Source organism: Falco peregrinus, chromosome 15, assembly GCF_023634155.1.
Source record: "Falco peregrinus isolate bFalPer1 chromosome 15, bFalPer1.pri, whole genome shotgun sequence".
Taxonomy (NCBI): Eukaryota; Metazoa; Chordata; class Aves; order Falconiformes; family Falconidae; genus Falco; species Falco peregrinus.
Window position 1 is genome coordinate 5,037,625 of NC_073735.1, and position 24,618 is coordinate 5,062,242.

A 24,618-nucleotide genomic window follows, 5' to 3' on the forward strand; every position below is an offset into this window, starting at 1 on the left:
TTTGCTATAGCAACACCAACATACATGTCTTCTCATGGAAGGAGAAAAGTATGGTTATCTCCTTGAGTAAAGCAAAATTGTCATTGAATGCCCTTCAGATCATCTCTCTCTTATCTCCAGAACATAAGGACAAACATGTTTTCACAGAACAAAAGCAGCAGTTGCACAAAATGTGCTTTTTTATTAACAGTCGGGCTTCGGCAAGTATATTTACTTTAATTATTGTCCACATGTAAAGTGGAACTGAAACAATTAAACCAGTTTGAAACCACACAATTTGTTATTGTGAGGAAGTCCATGCATGGGCATCTTGCTGAGATTAGATGTACCGTTTTTGATTTAATTTGAGGCAATAAAATCCAAACCCCCTAAACACAATGTAAATTAAGTCAAAGCGGGATGTTAGCCCAAAGAAGATGTGATTTGAAGTATCTGGAGGCATACAATAAAAATGTTATTGACTGCTTAAAATTAGTGCTAACACCAGCTGTCCTGAGTTTCACTGGCTCCCAATCATCTTCTGCAAGCCTTGTTCACAGCATATGAACCAAATATGGAAATGAACTAATAAAGATTTGCTGCATCTCTTTTTCCATAAAAGACCTCAGAGCATTGCTCTAGAGGTCACTTCTCAAGCTAGCCAGTCCATGTTCTGTGTCAGGTATTAAGCAGATTATTTGAAGAATGCAGCAAAAGTTGCCTCCTGCCTCCTCAGTCAGTGATGTAATCCTCCTTGAGATAAATAATTATTTGTGAAGAAATGAAAACGCATTCTGGACATGTGCATTGGCTAAGCAATATTTTATGTGATGTAAGTCAGTGCATGATGAGGAAAGATGACTTACAGTCCCAAGCTGATCCCACAATACATGGTTATATTCATGGAATTCCCTGAGTTTGGGGTTAAAAAGCTCTGAAAACAACTTCACTTGACACTTGTGCACAGTGTCCACTTTGTGGACACAAATGTAGCCCAGGATCATCCTGACCACATGTTTTCTGCCCATGCTGTTTCCCCAGGCGAACCCTTAGGACAGCTCAGGGCTACAGTGGACTTACTCCTTTACTGCAAAGTTACCCTGCAGTTGAGCAGGTTTGCAGTTAAGTTATTCCACAGAGGCAAAACCAGCCATCAGAGAGGCTGTTATTAAACTGTTTCTGAATGGCACAAAAAGATTAAGAGGAAAGTACCAAATACTGGAGATTGCAGAATGAAGCAAGAGATTTTTAGAGTAGACTAGACTCAGAATCCTTTTGCATCTGCCAAGCGTGCAGTTTAAAGGTTTTGGCTCAATTAAAACAATTAGTCCATGGAATAGTTTTGCGTAGACTTGAAAAGAAGAGTCACTTCTTCTTGTTTAAATTGCTCAAGAAAGCAACCACCTGGAATGCATAGCCCTCTGCCATATCTCTCCTGTGCTGCATAGCATTTATCTTCTACACAGGCAGGTATATTTCTGAGTTTATGGAGGGAAGCACTTCTTAACCATGCCAGTACACAGATTTCATCTGGTACTTGCTCACTGTGTTCTTGCTTTAGGTAATGGAAGAGCCTTTTTCTCTGTTTTTCTTGCTCTCTAGTCACTTATGTGCATCTTTCTGCTATGTTATTTCCCCACACAGCTTTAGATAAATCAATGCGTATACCCTACAGGAGAGCAGACCTAAGGGTACGATTGTTTTTAAATTGCTTTCCTCTGGATACAGTACGGGTTTGCTTTACTATGTTTTAGAATTTAGAAAACCTACCCTGAAGCACAGGTTATATATAGAGCTCAGCACATTAAAAACATGTAAGCATCTCAAGCCACATCCTCTCCCATTGCCCTTCACCTGAGACAAGCTGCGCAAAGTGGCCTAACCCCTTCCTTTTAGTGGTGAGCTGCAGCAAATCTGTCTGGTTTGTCAGGTTTGATATTCCTTGGGAAGCCACTCTTTTTCTCCCTGCTAAGAAATTGGCAAGAAGTCTCAGATAATCCTGAGTACACTACAGGAGCAGTGATCTAAATGCATGGTACAGAAAAGGTGTAAATTACACAAGGTGGCAAGCAGGACATGGGGACCTGCAGCAGCTTGCTGATGATCCTGGAACTGCTCAGTAAATGAACCCAGGAGGAGACTGGTGTATCTGGATCCCATCTCTCTTAGCTCAAACAGCTAAAAAATTATTTCTGGATTGCAGGTAAAGCAGGACAATATGAGAAAAGGCTGCAGAGCAGTTGGCGGGCAGATCCAGGAGCCAGGGCAGTGACCTGGGATGTGGCTGAGTTCCTCCTTTCGCCACAGCCTCCCCAACATGACTGTAAGCCTCCCTGTCAAGTTGTCGCAGTTCCTCATCTCCAAACTGGGGGCAGTGGGGGTAGCAATAGTACCTTGCAACACGGGGTGAGTAGGGAGAGGAGGAGCTCCCAGTAGGCACCATGAAGCTACGTGGGCCATGGGAATACTTCAGCACCTTTCAGAGGACGGTGCAGGGAGGCTCGTGGCCTGAGCAGAAAAGCAAGTCCATGTGTGCACCACTGCAAATGTACAGATGGGAAATTTCTGCACTTTCACTGCACAGTATTTAGGGCTCTACAAATCAAAGAAGGTTGTGGTGCACTAAACTTATCCTGAATGAGGCCCAGGTTACTTTTACTACAGATCTGAGGAGGTGGTAGGGGAAACATGTCTTATTCCTGCCATATCTCCCAAATTTTGTGCTTTCAACACTCCTGCTTTCTCTCTTCCTTTCTGACATTCACCCTTTCTTTCCCTCATTCTTTCTTCTTTCCATTTACTCTTCCTGCCCATCTCCTTCCCTCCCCCTTCTTTTAAGACCCTTCCAAACAGTGCACTTGTCACAAGCTGCAATCTAAGGGAGAAAGTTTCAGTTCCTGCCAGTTTGCAGCATCTTTCTCCCTGGGTCAGCAAAAAATAAAAAAAAAATAATAAAAAAAAATTTTAAAAGAGACAACTTTTAAGAAGAGATCAACACCCCACCCAGGCGATAGGCATCTTTCGAAATCCTCCAACCCAAACACACCCACAGAGCCTCTCCCTTCAAGGCTCTTCTGTTCAGGCTGCTTCTGTACTATAGAGCTCCCTCAAGAAGAGCCCGTAAGAACTGCACAAGGGTCCCCCAAAGCCGGAAAGCCAACCTTCTGCTGTCTAAGATTTGAGAAACTGTGCGAGTCACCTCAAGGGGCTTGAAAGAGGCTTGGTTTATCTTTGCAGAGGCCGAAGGACCGGCCGCTCGGATGAGGGGAAGGAGGGGGAGCCGCTCTCCAAGTTCCAGCAGCGTCCTCCGTTGCTCAAGGCCACCAGAGGTTGGTTATGTTCGTGGTTTTTTACCACACTCTTTGCTTCCCCTTCCCCATGACTCGCCCCAAGCGAGGGTGATGTTTCTCCTCCAAACCGCCCTGTCCCTCGCTGGTCGTGTCGTCCCGTCCCCCCCCCCCCAAAAAAAAAAAAACCCAACCCCCAAAAAAAAGAAACAAACTGCCGGAGGAAACGCGCGGGCGACCACCAGAACGGGCAGCGCATTTCAAGCGGGGCCAGGCGAGGAAAGCAGAGCCGGGGGCGCACATCTGGGGCCAGCCCGGAGCCCCTCCGGCCGCCACCGCCTCCCAGCCGCGCTCGCCGCCGGCCCGGGCCCCCTCGCTCCCCGCGGCGCCTCGCAGCCCCGGGCGGCGCGGAGCCCCGCGGGCAGGAGCTGTCACCGCCTTTCGCCAGGTCCCCGCGGACCCTGCTCGGCCCCTCCGCGGGGGCAGCCCGGCGGCTGGCCCCGCACCGCCCCGCCGAAGCCGGCTGCAGAGCCCCCCGCGCGGCGGGGAGGCGGAGGGGAGAGCCCCGGCCGCTGCGGGGCGGGGGGACGGAGCCCGACCCCGGCCCCGCGCCCCTGCCCAGCGCCCCCGCCCCGCCGGAGGGGTCCCCCAGCCCCTCTGCCCCCCTTACCTTAATAGTGCCGTCCATCTAGAATAACTTCCAGCCGGTACCAGCAATATTCCACACATTGACCCGGTTTAGCCTGCAACCGAAGCCTCCTGAAGTTTTTTATCCTTCTATTTTCGCTGCTCTCCCTGCCCTGCCAGCGGGTTTGCTTTTCGCTCTGTATCCCCTCTCCTCCTCTCTCCCTCTCCCTCCCTCCCTCTCTCTCTGTCTCTCTCTTTTTTTAACTTTGGTTGTTGCAGCAGAGCGAAAAAGACAGTTAACCGGATGAAACGTTTTTTTCTGCTAATTTTGGGAAGTGAAGTCACTCGAGGAGGAAACTTTCGTCTCTCCACTGGTCCTGCCTTCTTGATGAAAATATATATATTTTACATACAGGATATTTGCTCCATTTAGATAAGAAGGGGCAGAACAATAGCTACCTCTGTCAGCTCGTTTGTCGCTAGGGCAGCCAGTCCAACGCAGACCTTGCCTTGCACCCCAGACCGTATTAGCGAGCGCCGTGTGTCATCCCACAGTTTAGTTTAACGTGTTTTTTTGCATTTTTTTTTATTTTTTTTTTTTTGGCTGGAGCAGCTCTTTAGCCTGACTCACTGAATTTCCGTCTCTTCCCACAGATTTTTTTATTAATGCGTTTTCCAGTCACAGGCAAAAAAATTAAGGAGAGAAAACCGTAAATACAATTCGGTCGCGGCAGGCAGAGAGAGAAAATAAAAAGTCTGGCGATTAAAACGTACTTAGAACATACTTCGGCCCCTCTCCTTCACGCCTCTCAGCACGGAGCGTGAGACGAGGGTCCAGTCCCTGCCAGAAATGAGCGGTAAGTGCAATAATGCAAGACAGACGAACGACTCCAGCAATTAAACACAGGCTGGAAATGGGGCTGCAGGGAAGCGGAGGCTCTTTTCCACTTTCACCCTTCTCTCGCGGTCCTCTCGAGGGTTGGGATATCGGGCTCTGAAGCAAAGCTACTGAGATGGATGGAAGTCCATCCATTTCACCCCAGGGGCTGGGAGTACTTTCCCCAGCCTCCTCTCACAGTGAGAGTTTCTCGCTAAGCTGTTAAAACCCCACTTAGGGGGGGAAAAAAGCCCAGCCCACTTTATAAGCTAAAAGTGACAAAAATTTACAATAATTGTCAGGTCAGCTGCATTTTCCATTCCTGGATGCCGTGTCGGAATGGGCACTGCAAAACCCCAACCACCAGCCTTCAAATCTCATTTTAGACCTGGCGAGCCCCTGACGTGCAATCTCTTTCATTCAAACGGGAGCGATCACCAGAAAAAAAGCGACGCGCTTTCCTTTTTCCGGGAAAAGCTGAAACCCTCCAAAGAACCCGAGGAAAGGAGACAATACCCGCCTGTACAGCTCACCCGCTTCCCCCCACACACACCCCTTGCAAAAATAACAAGCGGCTAACAGCGGAACACATCATGCAACGCTTTGGGCGTCCTTTTATGCCCCACTTCTGCAAACGGCTGCAGACCGAGGAAAAGAGCGGAGGGTGGAATAAAAAAGGAGGGTGAAGCCAAGAAAGAATAGTGTCAAGGCAGGAGGACACCCCTGCACGTCAGATCTCTCGATGGAGAGGATTACCTTGTCCAGTGCCAGTTGTGTCCAGTCTTTTTGTTTCCCCCTGTCTTTAGTCCAACCACGGGGGGGGGGGGGGGGGGGGGGGGGGGGATATCAAAATTATATCCAAAGTTATTCTGCACCCGCCCCTTCCAAAAGGGAAATGCAATAATGCCACTAGTGTTTCTACTCGGCTGCGGCAGAGATGCCTTATTAATACTTTATTTCTCCAAGACCAGAGCTGGCAGGAGAGAGCTGTAGATCCCCCCTTGCCCCTCCCTCCCCTCCCTCCCCCTCCTCTGAAATTAGCCTCATCAATTCAGCTACAATTTTTTAGTTCAGATGCAGACACGGGACTGAACGTGACCAGACCTGGAGGTTTTGGCTTGCTGCTTGCCAGCGATTGAGGCCGTCTGCAGCCAGGAGGTGAAAGGGGGGGAGCAGAGGGGACAGCCCCACCGCCTTCCCTCTCCCCACACCCCCGTCCTCCCCCTGTCTGCTTTACAATCCAGGGGTCTGCGCCGGGGTCCCCGGAGAGCAGCACATCTGGATGCTGCTAGCGGGGTCAGGTCCCCCCTTGCCTAGGGCCACAAGAACTGGAGTTCAATTAAAAGAAATCACGGTTAACCCTTTGCTTTCCTCATTACTCTTTCTTTTCCCCTGCCCTCTGTTCCCCCACCCACCCCCCGCAAATACTCTCTTTGCCACTCCCGCTTCAGCGTTACCACATGGCAGGCTGCAGCAACCAGAAAAGCAAGAGGTTAAAGGGAAGAGTGAAATGCATCCTTTCAAAACCCAAATGGTTTCCTCTCTAGACAACACTCTCTACCAGCCCCGAAAAACAACGGGGGTGGGGGTGAGAGAGAGGACAGGCTGAGGATCTTAACCGCGAAAGGAAGGGGAAAAAAATACCCTGGAAGGAGCCTCTGTCATCCACGGACCTCACAGAGCAGCTTGGTTTTGGGCTGCGTGACCGACAGGTCTTGGACGGGCTGGCGGTGGGGGAGAGCCGGGGAGCTGAGAGCGGCAGAGAGAAACCACCTGAAAACGTGCCCAGTTTGTGGGAGAGGAGCCCAGCATTCGCAGAACACCCTTTCCCCAGCGCCGGGCTGGAGAGACAAACAAGTCCGGCACTCGCGGGGAGTCCCCAGTGCTCCCAAAGGCTGGAAGATGTCAGGCAGACCCCCCTCCATCCCACCTGGAGATATTTTAGGAACCCAGCTTTGCATTTTATTGCCAGACGGGCACCGTGACCCGCAGGGGTTTATTTTGCATGTCTGAGGATGACTGGAAATGAAGCCTGGTAGGGTCACTTGCTAGATCGGCTCCATCCATCAGGGATGTTCCGTGCTTTACCTTTTGTGTTTGGTCTAAAATAAGACTTGCGAAAAGCTCGAGAGATAAGGTATTGAGTGAGGTTGTTAAACATTGTAACAGACAAGCCGAACAATCTCGTTTTCCTCCCAAATAATGCAACAATAGAACCTTTACTTCATCTTTTCTCTCCCCCCTCTCCCCCCCCTCCCCCCCAAAAAAAGGAAAAAAACCCAACCCAAACCACCCTTGAATTATCTCAAACTTTTTGAAAAAAGCTGGAATATTCATAACCTCCGCACGCCAAGCTCTGAATCATCCTAGGTGATTGTTCAGTGACTTTGGGTATTTAACTGTTTGAGAAGAAGGGAGCACAGACAGGCGGGGGAAAGCAAAGCCATCGCCGGGCAGGCTGCTGATCAATGTGCGCAACTTTTAATTTGATGCTCGACTTTTGGATGCATATGTATATACAGTAAAGGAATTATGATCTGTTTAATGTGGTTACCACCAGACATCTGGAAAATCATTTGATCTTGGCAACCACGGAAGATTTCAAATGCTTACATTGGGACAGGCTGGTAGAAATCAGTTACTCCTCAATTATTATTATTTATTTCACTCTGCTTATGAATGAAATGAAATTCTCGACCCAAGTTTTTAATTAGTTCAATACTGGTCTCTAGCGCTTGGCATATCCCCACCTCCTCTTTTCGTCCTTATAATAGGGTTACACCGAGTGCAGCCTCACACAGGGAGGGTGAAAACGTCGGGTTTGTCGTGATCCGATTGGAATTAATGAGGGCACGCTGGGGGAAATTTGGCCCATAACTATTTCACGTTCAGAATCAAAGGAATTAACCATTCGGTGTAGTTCAATGCCAGTCCTTGGCGGGACTACATAACCTCAGAGATACGGATTTTCTGTCTGTAATTCACGCGGGATTAGTGGTCACCGCTTCATAATTAAAACCGTCTAGTTATTCTATAGGAATAAACCTAATTAAAACCTTCCCGGGCCTCAGTTGCAGGTTAGAAATATTATCTTCGGCGAATGGGAAAGGGGGTTGGCTTATTTCACCCTCTCTTACCCGAACAGCATCAGCTGAGCTCTCGTTAACCACAGCCTGGGACTGTGGCTTTGAGCTAAGGCGGTAAATAGGGGAGGGGAGCCCCAGAAACCAGCAGCTACGCCCGGACTTTGTCGCTAGAAAGCGGCTCATTTCCCACTAGCTGTAACAAAGCATCCTTTTTTTTTTTTTTTTTAAACTAGCTTTCTCTATGCACATATTTACACACCTTGTGCCAGGTATATTGTGTGCAGTCATTATATATGTGCACAACTTCCTATGTATTCTATCCTCTATGAAGATATTTACAATATTTACCACCATTCTTTGCCTGGAGCCGTGTGTGCAGAAGGCCATGGTCTATTCTGTTCTAGTCTTTACTACAGGGAAAATCTCCACCAACTTCAGTGAACTTTTAAAATTTCCGGGTCTGAGTTTCCTCTGGCACCGACTCCGTTGCAGAATGAAAAACGCAACGTGTTTTGTTTATTTTCTAAACCCCCATTCTTACAAGCAAAAAGCCCAAACTACAGCCCTGGGATTTGATCCCCAGAAACGAATCCCAATTCTAAACTAAAGTAACTGGGCAAACCTCTGCTTTTCAGCTCCAGAAATAAAAAGTAGTCAGTAGAGTTTGCCAGCCCCAGGACTGAAGGATCGGGTCCCTCCTACCTCCTACCTCTACCTGCCATGGTCTACAGGAATAGCCCATGGGATCTGGGAACTTGAAGCCGGAAAGTTATTCACTGCTAATCGGTACGAAGTAAAATACAATGTCTTAAAAGTGGTGTGGAGAAGATGCAGTAGCTTTGAAGCTGCATCGCAATTAGGCGAAGAGTGGGGTAAGCAGTGTCCTGGCTAGTTTTATTTGAGCTCCATGTCCCAATAAAACAGCCCCCGCCCTCCCTTCCTCCCCCATCCCGCAATTATTGAAAAGCTAAGGCACAAAAAAACAAAAATACTGAAGGCCAAAAGAACAGACTGCAGTGCACTAGCTCCAAACGTCTGGCCCCTCGCTTGAGGCCATAATTAATTTGAGATTTATTTTTATTGGAGAACCCAGTCTCGTCTGACCTTAGCCAAACAAGACTTCAGCTAGACCCTTGATGCGCTTGAATGGAACAGAATATTTCTCTCTAACTTCTCTTCAGGCGTCCGTGCCTGCTTTGAATTTGTTCCTCAGACTTCATATATTTGGAGATTTGCAGGAAAGATTTAAAGCATTTTTCCCCCTTAGCATTCACTTTCTTTTTCTTCCCTTTTTGCTCCCCATTCCCTCCACACCTCCCCTCTTCCTAAACACAAAGCTGGGAGAGCATAGGAAAGGCTGGAATACAAAATTCCCTGCACACAACATGTTGGCGGGGGGCGTTTTTTTCTGTAAATTGTGAAAGAATGGAGCCATTAGAAGGTCGCAGAGTTTGGGAAGGGGACTGGTTGCTCGAATGCTGCTGTCTAAAGGCGGGAGTCACTGTAAAAGTTTGTCCCTTGTGCCCAAGAGCCTGGTTTATTTTAGAAAGCTCCATCATGCTACATTTCCAGGAGAGAAACAACATTTCTCCCACCTTCTTAACCTAAATTCAAAGCGTGTCTTGAAGGTAAAACGGGGAACAAACAATGCCAGTCCTTCCCCAAGCAGCCCTGGGGTTAAGCACGGGAAAAAAATGTCAGGCAGGATTCTCTGGACAGCGGGAAATGGAAAGGGATTTTTCTATTTAAAATAGAGAGGTAGGTGCAAACGAGTACTAAATCTTGAAGCACCAAGTTGTCATAAGACATTCATCAACGACTTGCCAAAGTGCAACAATTTATCAGTGTTTCTACCTCAAGAAATGACCCCCCTTCCAAAAAAAACAAACAAAAAAAACCCCCAAGAACGACTCGGTATATACGTAGATTAATCGCGAAGTGTGAGAATGACGTAAGGAGTTCACAGCAGCTTCTGCTCGCTCTACCCCAGCCGACAAAGCTACTGCAACTCCCACCTTCTCTGGAGGTGCCTGGTCTCGTCCTCCCGAGCCCAGGTGGGAGGAATCGAAATTCTACGGGACGCCAGGAATTGGGGTTGGGGGTGGGGGGGTGGGAAGAGAAAAAAAGGGGGAAGAAAAAAAAAAAAAGAAGAGGCAGAAACGGATAACGCACTAGAGGATGCTCTCAGGAGCAACACTAACTGTTCCTAAGAGCGCGGTGCAGGTTTCTATCCGCTCCACATTTCGAGCATCCTTGAGCACCTGTGGGGTGACCCGTGCGCAGGTCCCGCTGCAGCGCCTTCCCCTCGTTGATTCACCGGGCAGTATCTCTACCGCCAGATATATGTTGAGAAAAAAAAAAAAAATCACGGGATATTCTGTCCTTGCAACCTGTCCCCGAGCAGCCTCTGGCTGCTACTGTTGAGCGGGAAAGATGCCGTGCCAGGGTTTGTCAGGAGCCTTCGCATTGCCCGCTCCAAAGAAAATCTCGCTGTTTTGTCCTTAATAAAAAAAATACTAAAAATTAACCTCCCCTTCTCTATTTAGGGCTTCTGTAAACCTTCTAGGCAGAGTGAAAGCAAGAACAAACCAAATATTGTTTCCAGCTACCCAGACTATTTGCCTCCATGAATGTGCTCCTTTGTGCGGTACCACAAACGCTATGCCTGCGTGAAACCCGCTCCTGCAGCGCCCAGCCCCGCGCCCGCGGGTGGCAGGTCCGTCGCGCCCCTGCGGAGCGCTGGGCTGCAGGCCCTTTTCCGCCCCAGGTCGCCAAGGGGAGCCCGCAGTCGCCTGGTGGGTGTCCCCCCAAGCCCTCCGGGGGGTCGGGTCGGGGGGGGCGAGCCCGCTGCCCTCCTCCGAGAGCGCCGGGTGTGCGCGGGTCCAAGGCACCCCAGCCCTTGCCGGAGCTGTTTTTGGGGAACCCCCTCACATACCCCCACCTCGGGGGACGGCTTTAAGCATCACCCTGCTGCGCGGCAGAGGAAAGGGGGAGAGCAGGGGTGATGCCGGGATGCCCGCTCCCGTGTGCGGGGGAGCATCACCGCCCGCTCCTTCGGCTTCTCCTCCTCCTGCACAGGCCAAGAGGCTTCACCCTCAAGTCGTGCCTCAAGCTGGCGGGGCTGGTACCTGGAAAGGGGGCTCCAGGAGAAGGGGGCGGGGGTTCACCCGGCCCCGGGATGCTCTGCAGAGCCCCGAGAGCTCCAGGCGCTGCCCGGGGGGGGGGCAGGAGCTGTGTTTACAAGCTGAGGAACCGAAAGCAGAAGCAATGACTTTGTGCGGAGGGGAGCGATTGGAGATCAGTTACCAAAGGGCCTAAGAAAAGCGCGGGTGAATAACACACCCTCAAAATTATTCTTGTACCGCCTTTACACACATATTAAACCGCAAACTGGCAGTACAGAAGGGAAGCAAAGGCTGCCGTGGCTGGGAGTAGCTTGTGGCAATGGTAATAATTAAAAATCCAGTATTCAGAGGTCATGTTGCTTTGCTTATAGCCCTAATTCTTTCCATATCCCTACAGTCAGGTCTTCAGTGCTGTCTTTTAAAATTTAATTTCCCAATTATATTACATGTTTCATTCTCTAAAGTCAAATACTCATGTTTAGATGAGATTAGCACCCTCTGATATACTGTAAATTATTAAGTACTTGCAGATCAGTAAGTCCCATAACGGTATGATGAATAGAAATGCTTTATCAGTTATGTAGAATAAACCAGTAAACATCAAAATGATCTTTTACATTTATGATTTCCTACCCCTCTATCGCATTAAGGCCCATAAAAGAAGCATGTATGAGAGAGAAGATGGGGCAGTCCTTTTGTGAGGTTATACAGGATCTTTCAACAGTGCTTTAGATACAGAACCATGGGTCCTATGTGGTTGTGATGCAAATCAAGGTTACAACACCGAGAAGCTGAACTTCACCAGTATGACTCAACATAAACTACCCTTGTTAAAACATTTTAAAAATTAAATCCTCCTCTTCCTCCTCCGGCTACCTAGCTCCACCCCTCCCTTTTGCATTTTGAAAGCCACGACAAGAAAAACAGTGTGGCCTGAAGGTGGTCATAGGCTATTTTGTACCCCAGGGATATGGCAGCGAATTTGTTCCTCCTGGGAGCTCCTGTGGAACGCCCTGCTAGTGACCCTCTCTTTGTTACAACATCTTAGAGACAAGGCATTTTTCTGTACAAGCACTTAATAAACATAGAGTTTATATACATGGTGCATTTGTTGAAGAGGATTTATAGAAGACATTGATCTCAGTCTTTTTCTGCTGTGTAATGCAGGTAGTGTACACATCACCAGCTGAAATCCCACAAAAGTAATAAATAAAATACTTCTCCCTCCCACAAGATGAGCAAATAAGTTTTTCTGGAGAAGGAATGACATGAAAGAAAATAATTTTTTAAAAAAGAAAAAAGATCTGGGAAGAGAGGAACTGGTACTCAGCCTCCTGCTTTTCAAACTTCTTGCTCACCACAGCTTGGGAAGTCCTCAGAGATCAGCATGGGGAAGCAGGAAAGAGAAGGCAAGTGCTGTCTAAATCTGAACAGCACCTTGTCCTTACACAGCACTTCCATCCATGTTTTAAAGATGAAGAAATAGAGGAACAGAGAGTTGAAGTGTCTTGCTCAGGAACATTGAGCCCACTCTGTCAGGGCTTGGATCTGTACCCACGTTTCCCGACTATCTGTCTGTATCATCAGCCAATCCCACCTCTTCTATAAATAAGCTGGTTACCATCAGACTCCCTGTTGGCTCTGGATGCATTCAAGTCAGTAGAAACTGTCATCAAACTCAGAGGGACCAGAGGTTGTCCTCACCTATGTGTTTAAGCTTCTAATTCTCTTGAATTTAACCATGTTCCTACTTACATGAACAGCCCCACTGGTCTGAATGACATACTCAGGAACTGTTTTGCACTACTGGTACCAGTAAGCCCAACTTAAAACTTCTAAGAATCAATGGGAGATATTTCCTTTGTCTTCAGAAGACTTTGGATCAGTCTTAAGAGACTTCTGTCAAAATCCCATTGAGTTTTTTTCAGCACAGGAACAAGTCATTTCCCCAATGACATTGGTGTGAATGAAGCTTTACAGACAAAGTATCAATGACAAGGTCCTTGCCCAAAATAACAGCAGCTGACGGTGAAGGGTTGTAATAAAAGGCAGAGTTCAGCATCACACAGCTCTCTTATCCCTCTGCCACTGAAGCACTGGATGCAAGTCCAGCCTGAGGAGTTCTTTCTGGTAGATAAAACACATACTTATGCAAAGAGAACTTTGTCCAAGCACTTTGCCTGCAGGATTGTACTTAATGAGAAGACTATCCCAACACTGTTATGGACAGACTCACTCAATCCTGCTGGAATTATTTAGGCCTCGATCTTGGTTCCACTTAATTCAAAAGGAATTTTACTACTAACTGGAACGGCAGCTGGATCTAGCCTCACAACAAAAGGCAATGATACCATAATATAGGATGTCAAAGGGCCTTCATCTCTTCATTGTAAACAGAACACATCTCAGATCATTTCCCACATACAGGAACTCCAAAGAGAAATGAACACTAAAGCTAGGCACAGACTGTGTAACATGTTTCTTTACTTGAACTTTGAATTTGCTTTCATGAGACTTGAATTTCATTTGTTTTCCACTGAGCTTCTATCCTTCCAGAATCTGGTCCAAAGCTATATGAATTTAATAAGCAACATTAAACCATTAACATTTCCTGAGATGCCGAGGTAGGAGTGTGGTTTTAGGGGTTATCAACTGAATGTGGAATCTTGACCATTCCTGGTCAGATTTGCTCTAGAAACCTGGTCCAGAGAGTGACACAAGTTCACCCAATCAGGGAATACAAGTAATGCCACATGATCTGGGATTCATCCCACCAAGTCTGCATTTTAAATACTAATATTCCTAACAAACTATCTGCAAAATGAGCCATAGCCTAGAGATTATATAAAGAAATAATTCTGTGAATCATTTCTAATAATGTGTACATACATGAAAATCACAATTGGTGCATGGATCATTGACTACGAGGAAAGGAGAAAAAAAAAGATACTAAATTCCTGTAATAAATTATTCATTACAAATTATCCACCCAGCTCTAGTTAACACCCTTCTGTGTTTCTTCAGCTTGGGAGAGAAGAGGCTTGTGTTTTAGATTTTCCCTAAGTGCTGTTGCATGCAGGGTTTGCCTTAAACGTGTAACCCAGATGTCCCAGGCTTGGTTTATTTACATTCTTGGGAACTGTTGTGGAAAAAAAACTATATGATGTCAAATATAATATAGCACTCAATTGAGCTATAAAGGGGCAAGGCTGTGCCAACCCTTCTTTGGTATTTGTTTTAATCTTATGAAAAAGAGAGGCAGAAGTGGCCCATCAAAATACATTCTAAGATCCACTTTTTTTACTAAAAACAGAGATACACAAACAACTATTTAGAGTGCGAGATCTGGTAGTATCTGGCATTAGCCCTTATCAGTAAAACCAGCTGAAGTCATATTGCCTGCTAAATTGTATGGAAACATTGCTCAAGAAAAACCATAAGTAACACTGTGAAAGAAATCCCAGTATTATATAGCGTTGCCTGGTGTGACAATCCAATTCTTCAGTAACTGAAAGGTATGTTTTGGTTTAACTCATCAAATATTTTTTCCCCTCTAAATCCATTCTGAAATGTACCTTCCAAAAAACTATAACCTCACATATCATCTTGCACATCGAATTCAGTAGTTGGCACAACAGAGAAGTAGTGGGATATTAAATGAAATTTAGCTCTGGTTCAAGACTAAATGGTATCTAGGAAATCAGAAAATTAGAAGCCAATTTAAGAAACCACTATGATATAACGTTGGTAGCACACCACCACTATCATATTGGTTTCAGAACAACAAACCACTACTATAACATAATTCAGGACACCCTCACTGTAATTCTGGTTATAGTATAGCTCATCAAACCAAACATCAATGCATTATAAAAGACAAGACCACTTTAAGATACAGTTGGTCCCTGATGATGCAACTTTTGACTGAACCCTGCATATTTCCAGAATGGTAACTGTGATACTTGGAGACCCTAACACTCTCCCACTGGAGGTAGAGGGATTTTATTATTATTTTTTTTTCCTGCTAAATTCAGTGAGAATGGAAATGAGATTTTAAACTAACACAAATGACTATGAATTTTGGAGGATTGTAATTTTAGACATTACCTGTTTAAAGATGCTGTCATGTCTTACCTTGACGTAAGACGAAGTGTCTGGTACAGTCTGAAACATCCTTACTTGTTTAGTAGATATATTTAAAGGTCCTAAAATTGATCTGAAATTAAAAAAAATCATATATATGTACATAGAAAAGTAAAGAAACAAAGCATTGTTTAAAAAGTAAGATTAGCAATAAAATTCAAAGAGAAGTGATCAAGCATTTAGGTGTACTTTTCCAAGGACCCGGAAGGACGTCCACCACAGTAACTAAAAGTCAAGTAATAGGCAGGTTTTCATAAAGCAGGGGTTTATTTCCATGCTTTAATAAGAGTTTGGTTCTGCTTTCGGATTCTGCCCCTCTCCTCAGGAAACGAGCCTTCTTCACTTTTGACCAGAGCAGAGGGAAATGTTTGACATTTGATTAACTGAATTTCTTAGCCAACAATTAAAAGCCAGCTGAAATACTCATGTTTTCATGTCGAGACTAGTTAACCCTATTGACTTGTATCCAAGGGTTTCACTTGGCTAAATGAAGGGCAGTTGCCTTTTGTGACTCATTGAAACCATTCCGAGCCATTAACCTGCCGGCCTCTATTGATTTAAAGAACCTTTCTCACCAATAATAATTAAACAATAAATTAAAAAAAAAATAGCGAACGGAAGTATCATTCCAAATAGCAATAAACCCCCCCGGGTTGTCAGTCTCAGCCCTTCTTTTTCGGATAGTGCCGTTACTCAGTCAAACTTAGCTATGCTTTATCTCAGGCGTGCATCAATGCAGTACATCTGTTTTTCTGTACTTCTAAGACTTGATGATCTCCTGATGAACAGGTTTTTTTGCCTCCCCCCCCCCCCCCCGCCCCCGCCCCCCCGCAAGTCATCACTGCAGAGATGCAGAGATTAACAACGATCGTGAAAAATGTAATGGTGTGTGGGAAAATAAATCTGCAGTCACTAAAATACCGACAACTGTTTTTTGCCCCCCGCTCTTCTCGGGATCTTTAGTCCCCTTGGCAAGCGCCAGAAAGCGATTAGCTTAGTGTAATTAGTGCATCGTTAAGAAGTACGACCCCCCGCCCCCCCTACCTCTCCGTTAGCATGCAGCTCCTAAGTGCTGTTATCCTGACGGTCCCATTTTCCTGGGGGTCCCATTTTAGTGGGGTAGGAAAAGTTAGAAATTTACCCAGAATTTACTATAGAAAATTTATGCTACGGAATTAGAAATATGCATAAAGAGTTGTGCGCAAGTGGTCAGTGCTCTTGGGTCGGGTGCTTTTTTGCAAGCCCTTCAGGAAAAGCTGTGGGGTCCTAACTTTGGAGCTAGTTCAGTTTGTCCAGCTGTAACACAAGCCAGACGCCGCCGGTTAATCGCGATATATCCTTCGTTTGGTTAATGAAGAAGCCCTGGGCGCGCTGGAGCTGCCTGCTCCCTCACCCCGGGAGCTGCCAGCCCTCCGCCGCGCTCAGCGCCCTTCCTCGCCCCCAGCAACGCCGAGCAGCCGGGGGGACACCTCCGTGCCCCCAAACCAGCGCCACGGACTTGCTTCAAAACATCTGCTGATTTAAAAAAAAACCACCCACACAAACAACCCAAAAAAACCCTACAGCCCAATAACTCTGGAAAATAAAAGTTCGCTATCTGCACGTACCACCCCCCCACCCCCCCCACCTCTTTTATTGATTTTTAAAGCATTTATTACTCGGCCAGCTGGCACAGAAGGGCAACTGATTATAAAATCGACAATGTGTTTCTGATAAGTACAATTCTTTTTTCTGTCGTCCTCCCTCCTAACACATTCCAGTTTCTTTTGCTTCTGAACTTGCAACGGGGGGGTGGGGGTAGACAGAGTTGAGGGACAATTTTGCTTAGCCAGTAAATTTTCTAGGGTCAAGGATTCACATATCAGTTTCCCCTGCTCCCCTCTTTACCCCTGATTAGCACTCCCCCCCCCCCCCTTATAATTACACATGTTCATATAAATAAATACATCTGCGTATTTGGAGCTAGTCTTACCAAGTCTGCTGTGGATTATTTATCCATCGTATTGCCCTGCCAGCATCAGTCGCTATATAAAAGGGCCTCTTAAAACTACTTTTAGATTCGCCTCTTGCTTATTCTTATTACTATTATTTAAATGACTCACCTTTTATACCCTTTCCCCTCAACCAGTGGCAGACCAGTGTGTAAAGATCCAGGTTGAGACCAAAAATAAAACTCCCCACCAGTTCTGGATTACTACCCTGCCGCTGCAGTTTTGCAAAGAGGAGAGATTAAACTTGTTAGATCCAAAGCAGCGCTGAAGTTAAAATTCCCAGCCCATCCAGACAGGCTGCATCAACCAGGCATTTCCTCAGGGGGCTTCTGTAATGCTCGCAGCTCCAGGACGTGCTTTCCTTTCCCTCTCTTCTGTGCCCTCTACTTTTCATTTGATTTCCGTTTTCCCCCTTATCAATATTTCAGCTGTTCCCTCAGATTAATCATAGCTATGTGACATCTTCGCCCAATGAGCCTGCCTGGCGCTATTCGCAACTTTATAGAAAAAAAAAAAAAAAAAAAAAAGGAAGGGAAAAAAAAAGAAAAATTCACAACTTTCTTAAAAAAATATTACTGAGGAGTCAAGCCCAAAAGAGACGCTGAGTGGAGCTCAAGTGCTACTTTAAATCCCCTTTTTTTAAATAAGGAAGTTTCAAATATCCGTTTTTAAATCATTGTTCCTTACTTTGAGCTTTTTTTCCTGACTCTTACCTTGAAAATAGTTAACCCATTTCCCCCTGAAGTAGAACTGAAAATATGACAGACGGTGCTGCAGATGCACATGGCTGGAAAAGCAAGATGAAATTGTCTCGAAACTATTCTCTCTATTGGATCAAGAATTCAGCATTTCCCTCTGCAAGCCGAAACCTCCAGATCCTTTTAGCTATTTAATAATACTCTATGAAATAGCAACGCATTTAGGGAGGGAAAGGAAACACATCTTCAATTCAGGGGTGGATTTTCCCCCAACGGGGTCGTGTTTCTGGTGCATATTGTCATCTCAGAAGGGTTCGCAGATAATATTTTGCACTAACCTGGGGAAGGAACTTCCAGGGGTTTTAGTACGACATCAATTTTAAATGTAACCCTCAGAAGGGTTACCAAAACTATTTGGAAAATGTCCTTCCACGCTCTATTCTCTTTCTCTCCTTCCCGCTTTGCCCCAAATTCCAACATATTGAAACATTTTTCTCCTTAATAAGAGGAACATATAAAGTGAAGGGGTGAAAGGGCAACTTGGGAGCCGTGCCTAGAGCTCCGCACACCATTTACTCTCTGGTAGACGAGGCATTTAGCATTCCTCCCAATTTCCAAAGAAAACAGACTCAGACCTGTACCCAGTGACCAGGGACCTCGCTAGAGCCACTTTTTAATATAGAAATTCTTTGGATTCTTTGTTATTATAATTGTTGTTGTTGTTTTTTGTGTTAAGAGAAATAGTTTCCTAGGCAAGGTAAAGCAAGAGGGATTTTAGGGAGAAGCTAACTTCTAATGGAAGGAAAAAAAATCAAAGCGACAGGGGGAACTTGTGAGGTGCGTAGGAAAGAAAGGGAATCGGAACAAAAATAATCAGCATTGCCACTTCTAAATGGCTTAAAAAAAATAATCGCTTACATTGGGGTAAAAATGTCATTTGCAAGCCTTAATCTCATTATTCTGTGGGGATGTGAACAACTCTTTCTGCATACTCACAACTGAGCTAGCTAGTGACCGAATCAGATCACATTTCAAAGTCATTTTTCATTCTTTTCTCACGTTTCCACGTGTGAATTACACAAAACTCGTAGCTGAAGAGGAGCCCCGAGGGTTTACTATTGTGTTAACAAAACCCTCTTCCTCTTATTTTTGTTGAGGGGCAGCTAACAGGCATGTGCTTCTCTCCTCTGTGCCTTTCCCCCCACAGGTTTCCTTTATTTTTTAAGCAAACGTACCCAAAAATCTCTGACAGGGACCCCTGAGCACACACTTACTAAGCTGCAATGAAATAAACTTTAAAGGTTGGTGTTAACAAAAACTTAGGACGTTAAGCACTTACAAGTTCAGGGGAAATACTTGCCCTGAATCCTGAGCTGTGCTTGCTGCCTCTTGTAATCAAACCCCACAATCGAGTCAAGAAACCCATGTGGCTAGTTGCAGTCATCTTGGGAGCTTTACTAGCCCAAAAGAAAATTGCTGGCAAATTGGAAACAGCTGTAGCATTGGAGACAAAAAAACCCCAACCAAAACCAAACCAAAAAAACCCCACACCACCCACCCCCCCCCCCCCCCGCTACACTCCTGAGCAGAGAAAGTTACAGAAGTTTTATTTATACAAATAGCTCCAACTGCAGACATGACATTTCAAGTTTTTATCAACAAACCATAGGTGACTTGTGTATAAGCAACATTTCAACATTCATCACTGGCAGGGATTTTGTAAAGATACTTATGAAACCTCTCCCTCTCGCACACAGGCGCTGCCAGTTTGCTCCTGTGGCAGCTGCTCTTGCCTGTGCCTATGCCCCCTTTAACAGGGTGCTAGCAACACAAACAGTGACATAAAACCCACAGAGAATTTTATCCAAGGGGTGGGATTGGGGGGGAACCTGACAAATGCTTGATTCTCATAAGCCTGTCGGACAATTGCTAGAACAAATGAAACAGTGGAAAAGCTCGGAGTCCTGCAAAATGTGCTCTTTTCATGTTTTCTATTTATTAGATACGTTAAGAGAAAACAGACTCATATGAGTCCCAAATGTAGGCAGAGTATTAAAAGAGGCATGTGTATGCTCCAGCAATTACAGCTGAATTTGATTAAAAACGTCATGAGGACTGCAAAAGCAGGAGTTACCTGATACACTAACCCTGAGGTTCCTTTAGGATGAATTATAACACAATTCATTTTATTTTAATAGGTCACTATAAGATTAACTGTTTAAGGATGGAGCTGTGCTATAAATGTTTACATCAAACCAGAAATAAGCAAGCTTTACTTTCTGGTTGTTTAGAAATAATGTTTATTACATTTTAAAATTCCTCAACATGTTGATTAGAAATAAGGGGAAAGTATGTGAAGTCAAAAGGAGTTCCAGTGCTTGACATGTAACCACACACACACTTATGTGCTTCAGTTTCTCTTTCCTAGGAGGAAAATGTGGTGATTTTTAAACTGGCCGTCATCATTTCCACATGCTATGGGAGAATAATGACAACAAATTTTTCCCCGCCCTGCACCTTTCATGGTCTTGGTTCAAAATCTGAATGCACTTTGTAGCCTGGGCCCATGGTCAGGAAGACCACCCAGCACCTGGGTGACAACTCTGCCTCAGTAGGCCAGAGAAATCAGCCCCCACAACAGCCAGATTTGTGTGTGGGGGAGGGAGAAAGCTTGAAGACCCATCCGTGACCGAGGGGCAAAATTTCACAGGCATGAAGGGCTTCAAAACACCTTCCCACTTTCTGTTCCCAAAGCGGGGACCCTGTCTTTGAACTTGCTTTAGCTGGTACAAACATATCCCACAGACAGGTCCAAGAGACTGAATAAAATTAGCTTCATAAATTTTCCCCTCAAGAAAGAAAGAAAGGGTGAATCAGAACTACCATGAAGAGATGATCATCTGATTTTTCATCTGGTGTACTTCTGGGGAGTTTTTGGATGAGATAAGAACCCCTCTGCGGCTGCAAGGTTTTTTTCTCCTGTGCTATCTTTAAGCAACATCTGATATAATAGGTACTTGTGTATGGCTGGAACTCCAAGGAGCAGTTGAATTTAATTTTCATCATAATAGCACCATATTTCTGAAACTAAAATATGAATTATATAGGAAATTCCTACCTGTTAAAGTGTATTTTCATTTACAATTGACAAGCCAGGCAAATTTCAAATTTTAGCATGAAAAGAGATTTCTGTAATGTTTACTTCGAGGAAAACCGAAATTATAATCTCAAAAAGGTTTCATTCAGAGAAATCAGAAAGACCCATTTCAATGAAGATAGGCTGTTTCATTTCTACTAGTCGATGTAACTAAAAGCACTTTGACAAATTCCACTGAAAATCAGCAAAACCACTATAAATATTTTTGGGGAAAACCTTCCAGCTTTGCTAAATCACTCTCTACCAGGACAAACACCTTTGAAACAGAATATGTTTCACCCTGGTCTAATATTAATGATGAATGTGATTGGTATATTAAAATAAATAATCATAAATTATTGATAAAATCGTTATCACAACAAAAGAAAAGCTTTAGTTACAGAGATAAAATGAGGGGATAGGAGAAAAGAAATTGCCATAATTGTTAGATTCTGTATTATTCTTGAAAAAGGAATGTTGGGTGAAGGTTCATGTATGTCCCAGGAATTATAAATTTTGCTTAATAGGAACAAGATTTTTCACTTTTGCTGAACTGTCTTGATTTGAGGACATGTTACTGTTCAGACTATTTACTTTGACTATTGTTTGTTGAAAGTTAGAAAAAGTGTGGGTTTTGGTTTTGTTTTGAAAGACATGATCATTTACAAAATGTTGGAGTTTCTACTCCCTATTGTTTATAAACATTCGAGGAAATTTTTTACTGTCCCTAGGATGCCATGTAACTCTCCTGTTAAACCAGTTCTGGTTTGTGACTGGGCTCTTTTGGTCCTCAGTTCATGTGTTTTTTCTTTAGTTTTCTTACTAGACTTTAGCAATATCCTCCTGCAGTTAGGTTAGGCAGAATACAAATGTTCTAATGAAAGACTCAACATTTCCTGACCCAAATACCATTTATTAGACAAAAGGGTGGGAAGAAAAGTTTAAGGACAGGGTGGTAAGACCTTAGGACCCATGAGAGCATCTTAGTGGCAGAAGTGGGACAGAAATCATTGCGAACCCTTTAGGCCACGCAAGCTCTGATCCTCCTGAGTGCTCCCCACCAGCCGTTGCACGGAGCCTACACTCTCCTGGGACCTCACTGCTGGAGATGTGGCCCCTGGTGATGCCGTTTTTACAGGGATTTTTGTGTTCAGCCCCTTCAACGTTCATTCGGTGACAAAACACCTGTTGGCCATGCTGCCCCTTGCAGCTGCACCTGGAGAGATTTACCTGAGCAGCCACGGCCACGGGTGACGGGGCTGCTGCCCGTTCCGAGGTCCCCGAATGAAGATGGGTCATGCTGAGGTCTCCTCCATGGCAGGGACATCTGAGGTGAATGGTGCCTGGGGCCTCCTTCATGCCCCTGAGGGGTCTTCAAGCTTGTTGAAGGGCAAGGGGACATGCTATGGGGGACATGGCCCTCGAGGGGAGGAAGGGTCTGTGCTGGGGGGGACCCTGCAGCCCTTAGGGGGCAGAGGGAACGGGGCCCTGCGGTCCTCCCCGTGCCAGACAAAATGGCAGGACGTGTTGTGAGGAGCGCCCCACCCTGTCAGTCTCAGCCCGTCAGGGGTTTGCAATTGGCCGTTCTCCCCCAGAGGGCGGGTCAAGGGCCACGGGCAGCCAATGGGAAGTGCAGGGCACTTCACACCTCTCCAGAGCAGCCGTGAAATGGCCGTTGTTCTGCTCCCCTCAGCCGCCATGGCAGCTGCGGCACTCGGCACGTTTCTCCCCAAAATCCCTGTGCTCCCTGTCTTGCGCCCTCTTTTGCCCCTCTTTTTTCAGAGGAGGGTCCATCTTCTGCACCCTTTTTTGCCCTATATGCCTAGTGTGCCCCTTCAAGTAAATAATACCAATATTTTTCATCCCAAATGAGCCCCTGCCACTCTCTTTCACTTTCACATGCCAGCATAAACACCTGCCTAGCGAACTAGAAAAATAGAAGAAAAAAGTAAAAGAAATTAAAAGCAAGCCTCTTCCTCTGGCAGAGTTTTGCCTCAAGAAAAGAGAAGTGGCCGTGACCCCAAGTTCACTGCAAGATTCACTGTTACTTTGCTTTTTCGTCACTGATTTTACATGAGGCACCTCTTCCAGGAGAAGGGAAGATCAAAATCTTTTTTTGAAATGTAAAACTTGAGGTTGCCCTTGTCTCCTTCATGGCTCCCCCTCCTTGTGTAGTCCAGCTCCACAGCTTGATCCCTTTGTGTCTGGTCCTTCTGGGATTTCTTTTTTGCTTTCTTTAAGCAAAACCCTAAAGTCTTGCACTGTGCTGACGGGAACACGCAGCTCCCTCAGAGCCTCCCTGGCCATTTTTTGCTTGAGCTCCTGAAGTAGCTGCGGCTCAGAGACCAGGCAGCCTATGAAGACACATCTGGAGCTCTAAAGCTCCATCTGCTCGGGTGTCCACAGAAAAACAAACAACCAAGCAAACACATCAATTATTTCTTTCCAGAGGTTAATTTCTTGAAAACATCTCACCTTGTGTTTGAGCCAGTGTGGATGGTAAAGGAGGTAAAGGATGATAAAGGAGGGAAGAGAGCGAGAAGAGAGTCAGCTCCACCAAAAGGCAACATAAACAGCTGAATGCATGGGAAGGAAACAAAAAGGAAAAAAAAAAAAAGAGAGAGGTAATTTAAAGCAAAAGAAATGGCTAAAACAGGAGCTTGATGCAATTCCAAGTGTTTTGACACGGAAGCATGTTTCCCATTCCACTTCTCTGCAGAGAAGGTTTCTCTTCGAATTAGATGAACCGTAAAATAAAAAGGAAATTTAGAACAACACTGTAAAATGGTGTTTTACAGCCCTTTCCACGAAAGGCTTTCCCTTGAAGAGCTCTTATACCTCAGGCCTTGTCTACGCACTATCATCAGACAGCTTGGAGTATACCAGTCAAATTAAAGCATTTCAGTGCCCGCTCCTCCCGAGCGAGGCTGCAGCTTTTCGGTATAAAGGTGCTTTATGTGAGAGTAACTATTCCCATATGGAAAGGAGCGATGATTTGGGAAATCTCTCTGGCTAATATTATGAAGTGCTTGCTGTGAGCATTTGCTGTATCCTGAAATGGCTCAATGTCAGGGCATATCCCTGTTTGCTGGCAGGGCCTTGGGGACATCTCTAGCAGAACAGAGACTACAGAAAGTACCGAGTTCAGTAAGACTTTATTTTGACCGGTGGTTTATGGGCCAGCCTCCTTTGAAGATGAAAGTAATGTTCCCTATGCAAGGAAAGGAGATGGGGGGAATGCAGATTTGCCTTGGACAACAAAGGTGTGGAGGGGATGAGGCAGGGATTTGGAGATTCACAAGTGAAAGAGAAACCTGTGAAGAAGGGAAGGCTTGGCTTCCTTCTGTGCCCGTGACAGAGAGCACTTGAGGAATATGCTCAGAGGTGCCTGCCCCATGGGCACTGCCTGGAGCATTGGTTCAGCTCTGGTGCCCTGACCACACCAACCCTGGGACACTGGAACTCACTACTGAAGCTGGATGTGTGCTAGGACTGTGACAACAAGGGGAGGAAAACTGAAGATGCTGGAGCAAGTTAACTACAGAATAGCTGCAGCCAAACGAAAGGCTGTACCAGTAAATGAGAAAAAAACCCCCACCCACCCACCCACCCAGATAAGAATACCTTTAACTCAGCTAAATCAGTGCAAAGTATGTGGTGGTCCAGGGT

At 45.5% G+C, this 24,618-nt stretch overlaps 1 protein-coding gene and 1 long non-coding RNA gene across 6 annotated transcripts in view; one reads left to right on the forward strand and one right to left on the reverse strand.

The window, feature by feature from the left end:
* Positions 1 to 17,581, reverse strand: part of FLI1 (Fli-1 proto-oncogene, ETS transcription factor) — an 89,383-nt gene extending 71,802 nt beyond the window's left edge. Inside the window, exons 1-2 of one of the 5 annotated variants that reach the window (XM_013298913.3) lie at positions 17,227 to 17,581; positions 15,116 to 15,197 (exon numbers count right to left, since the gene is read on the reverse strand). In XM_013298913.3, the coding sequence (XP_013154367.1) occupies positions 15,116 to 15,154 (39 nt within the window). In that variant the 5' untranslated portion in view covers positions 15,155 to 15,197; positions 17,227 to 17,581. Of the gene's footprint in view, positions 1 to 3,936; positions 4,464 to 15,088; positions 15,198 to 17,226 lie in introns of those variants that run through there. The other 4 variants (XM_013298912.3, XM_013298915.3, XM_013298914.3 and 1 more) reach the window with 4 other exon arrangements.
* LOC129785725 (uncharacterized) lies at positions 1,803 to 7,331 on the forward strand. Its single transcript, XR_008749869.1, has 3 exons — positions 1,803 to 3,308; positions 4,548 to 4,750; positions 5,157 to 7,331. It is a non-coding gene; the product is annotated as an uncharacterized LOC129785725 (long non-coding RNA).
* Positions 17,582 to 24,618: the final 7,037 nt, after the last annotated feature.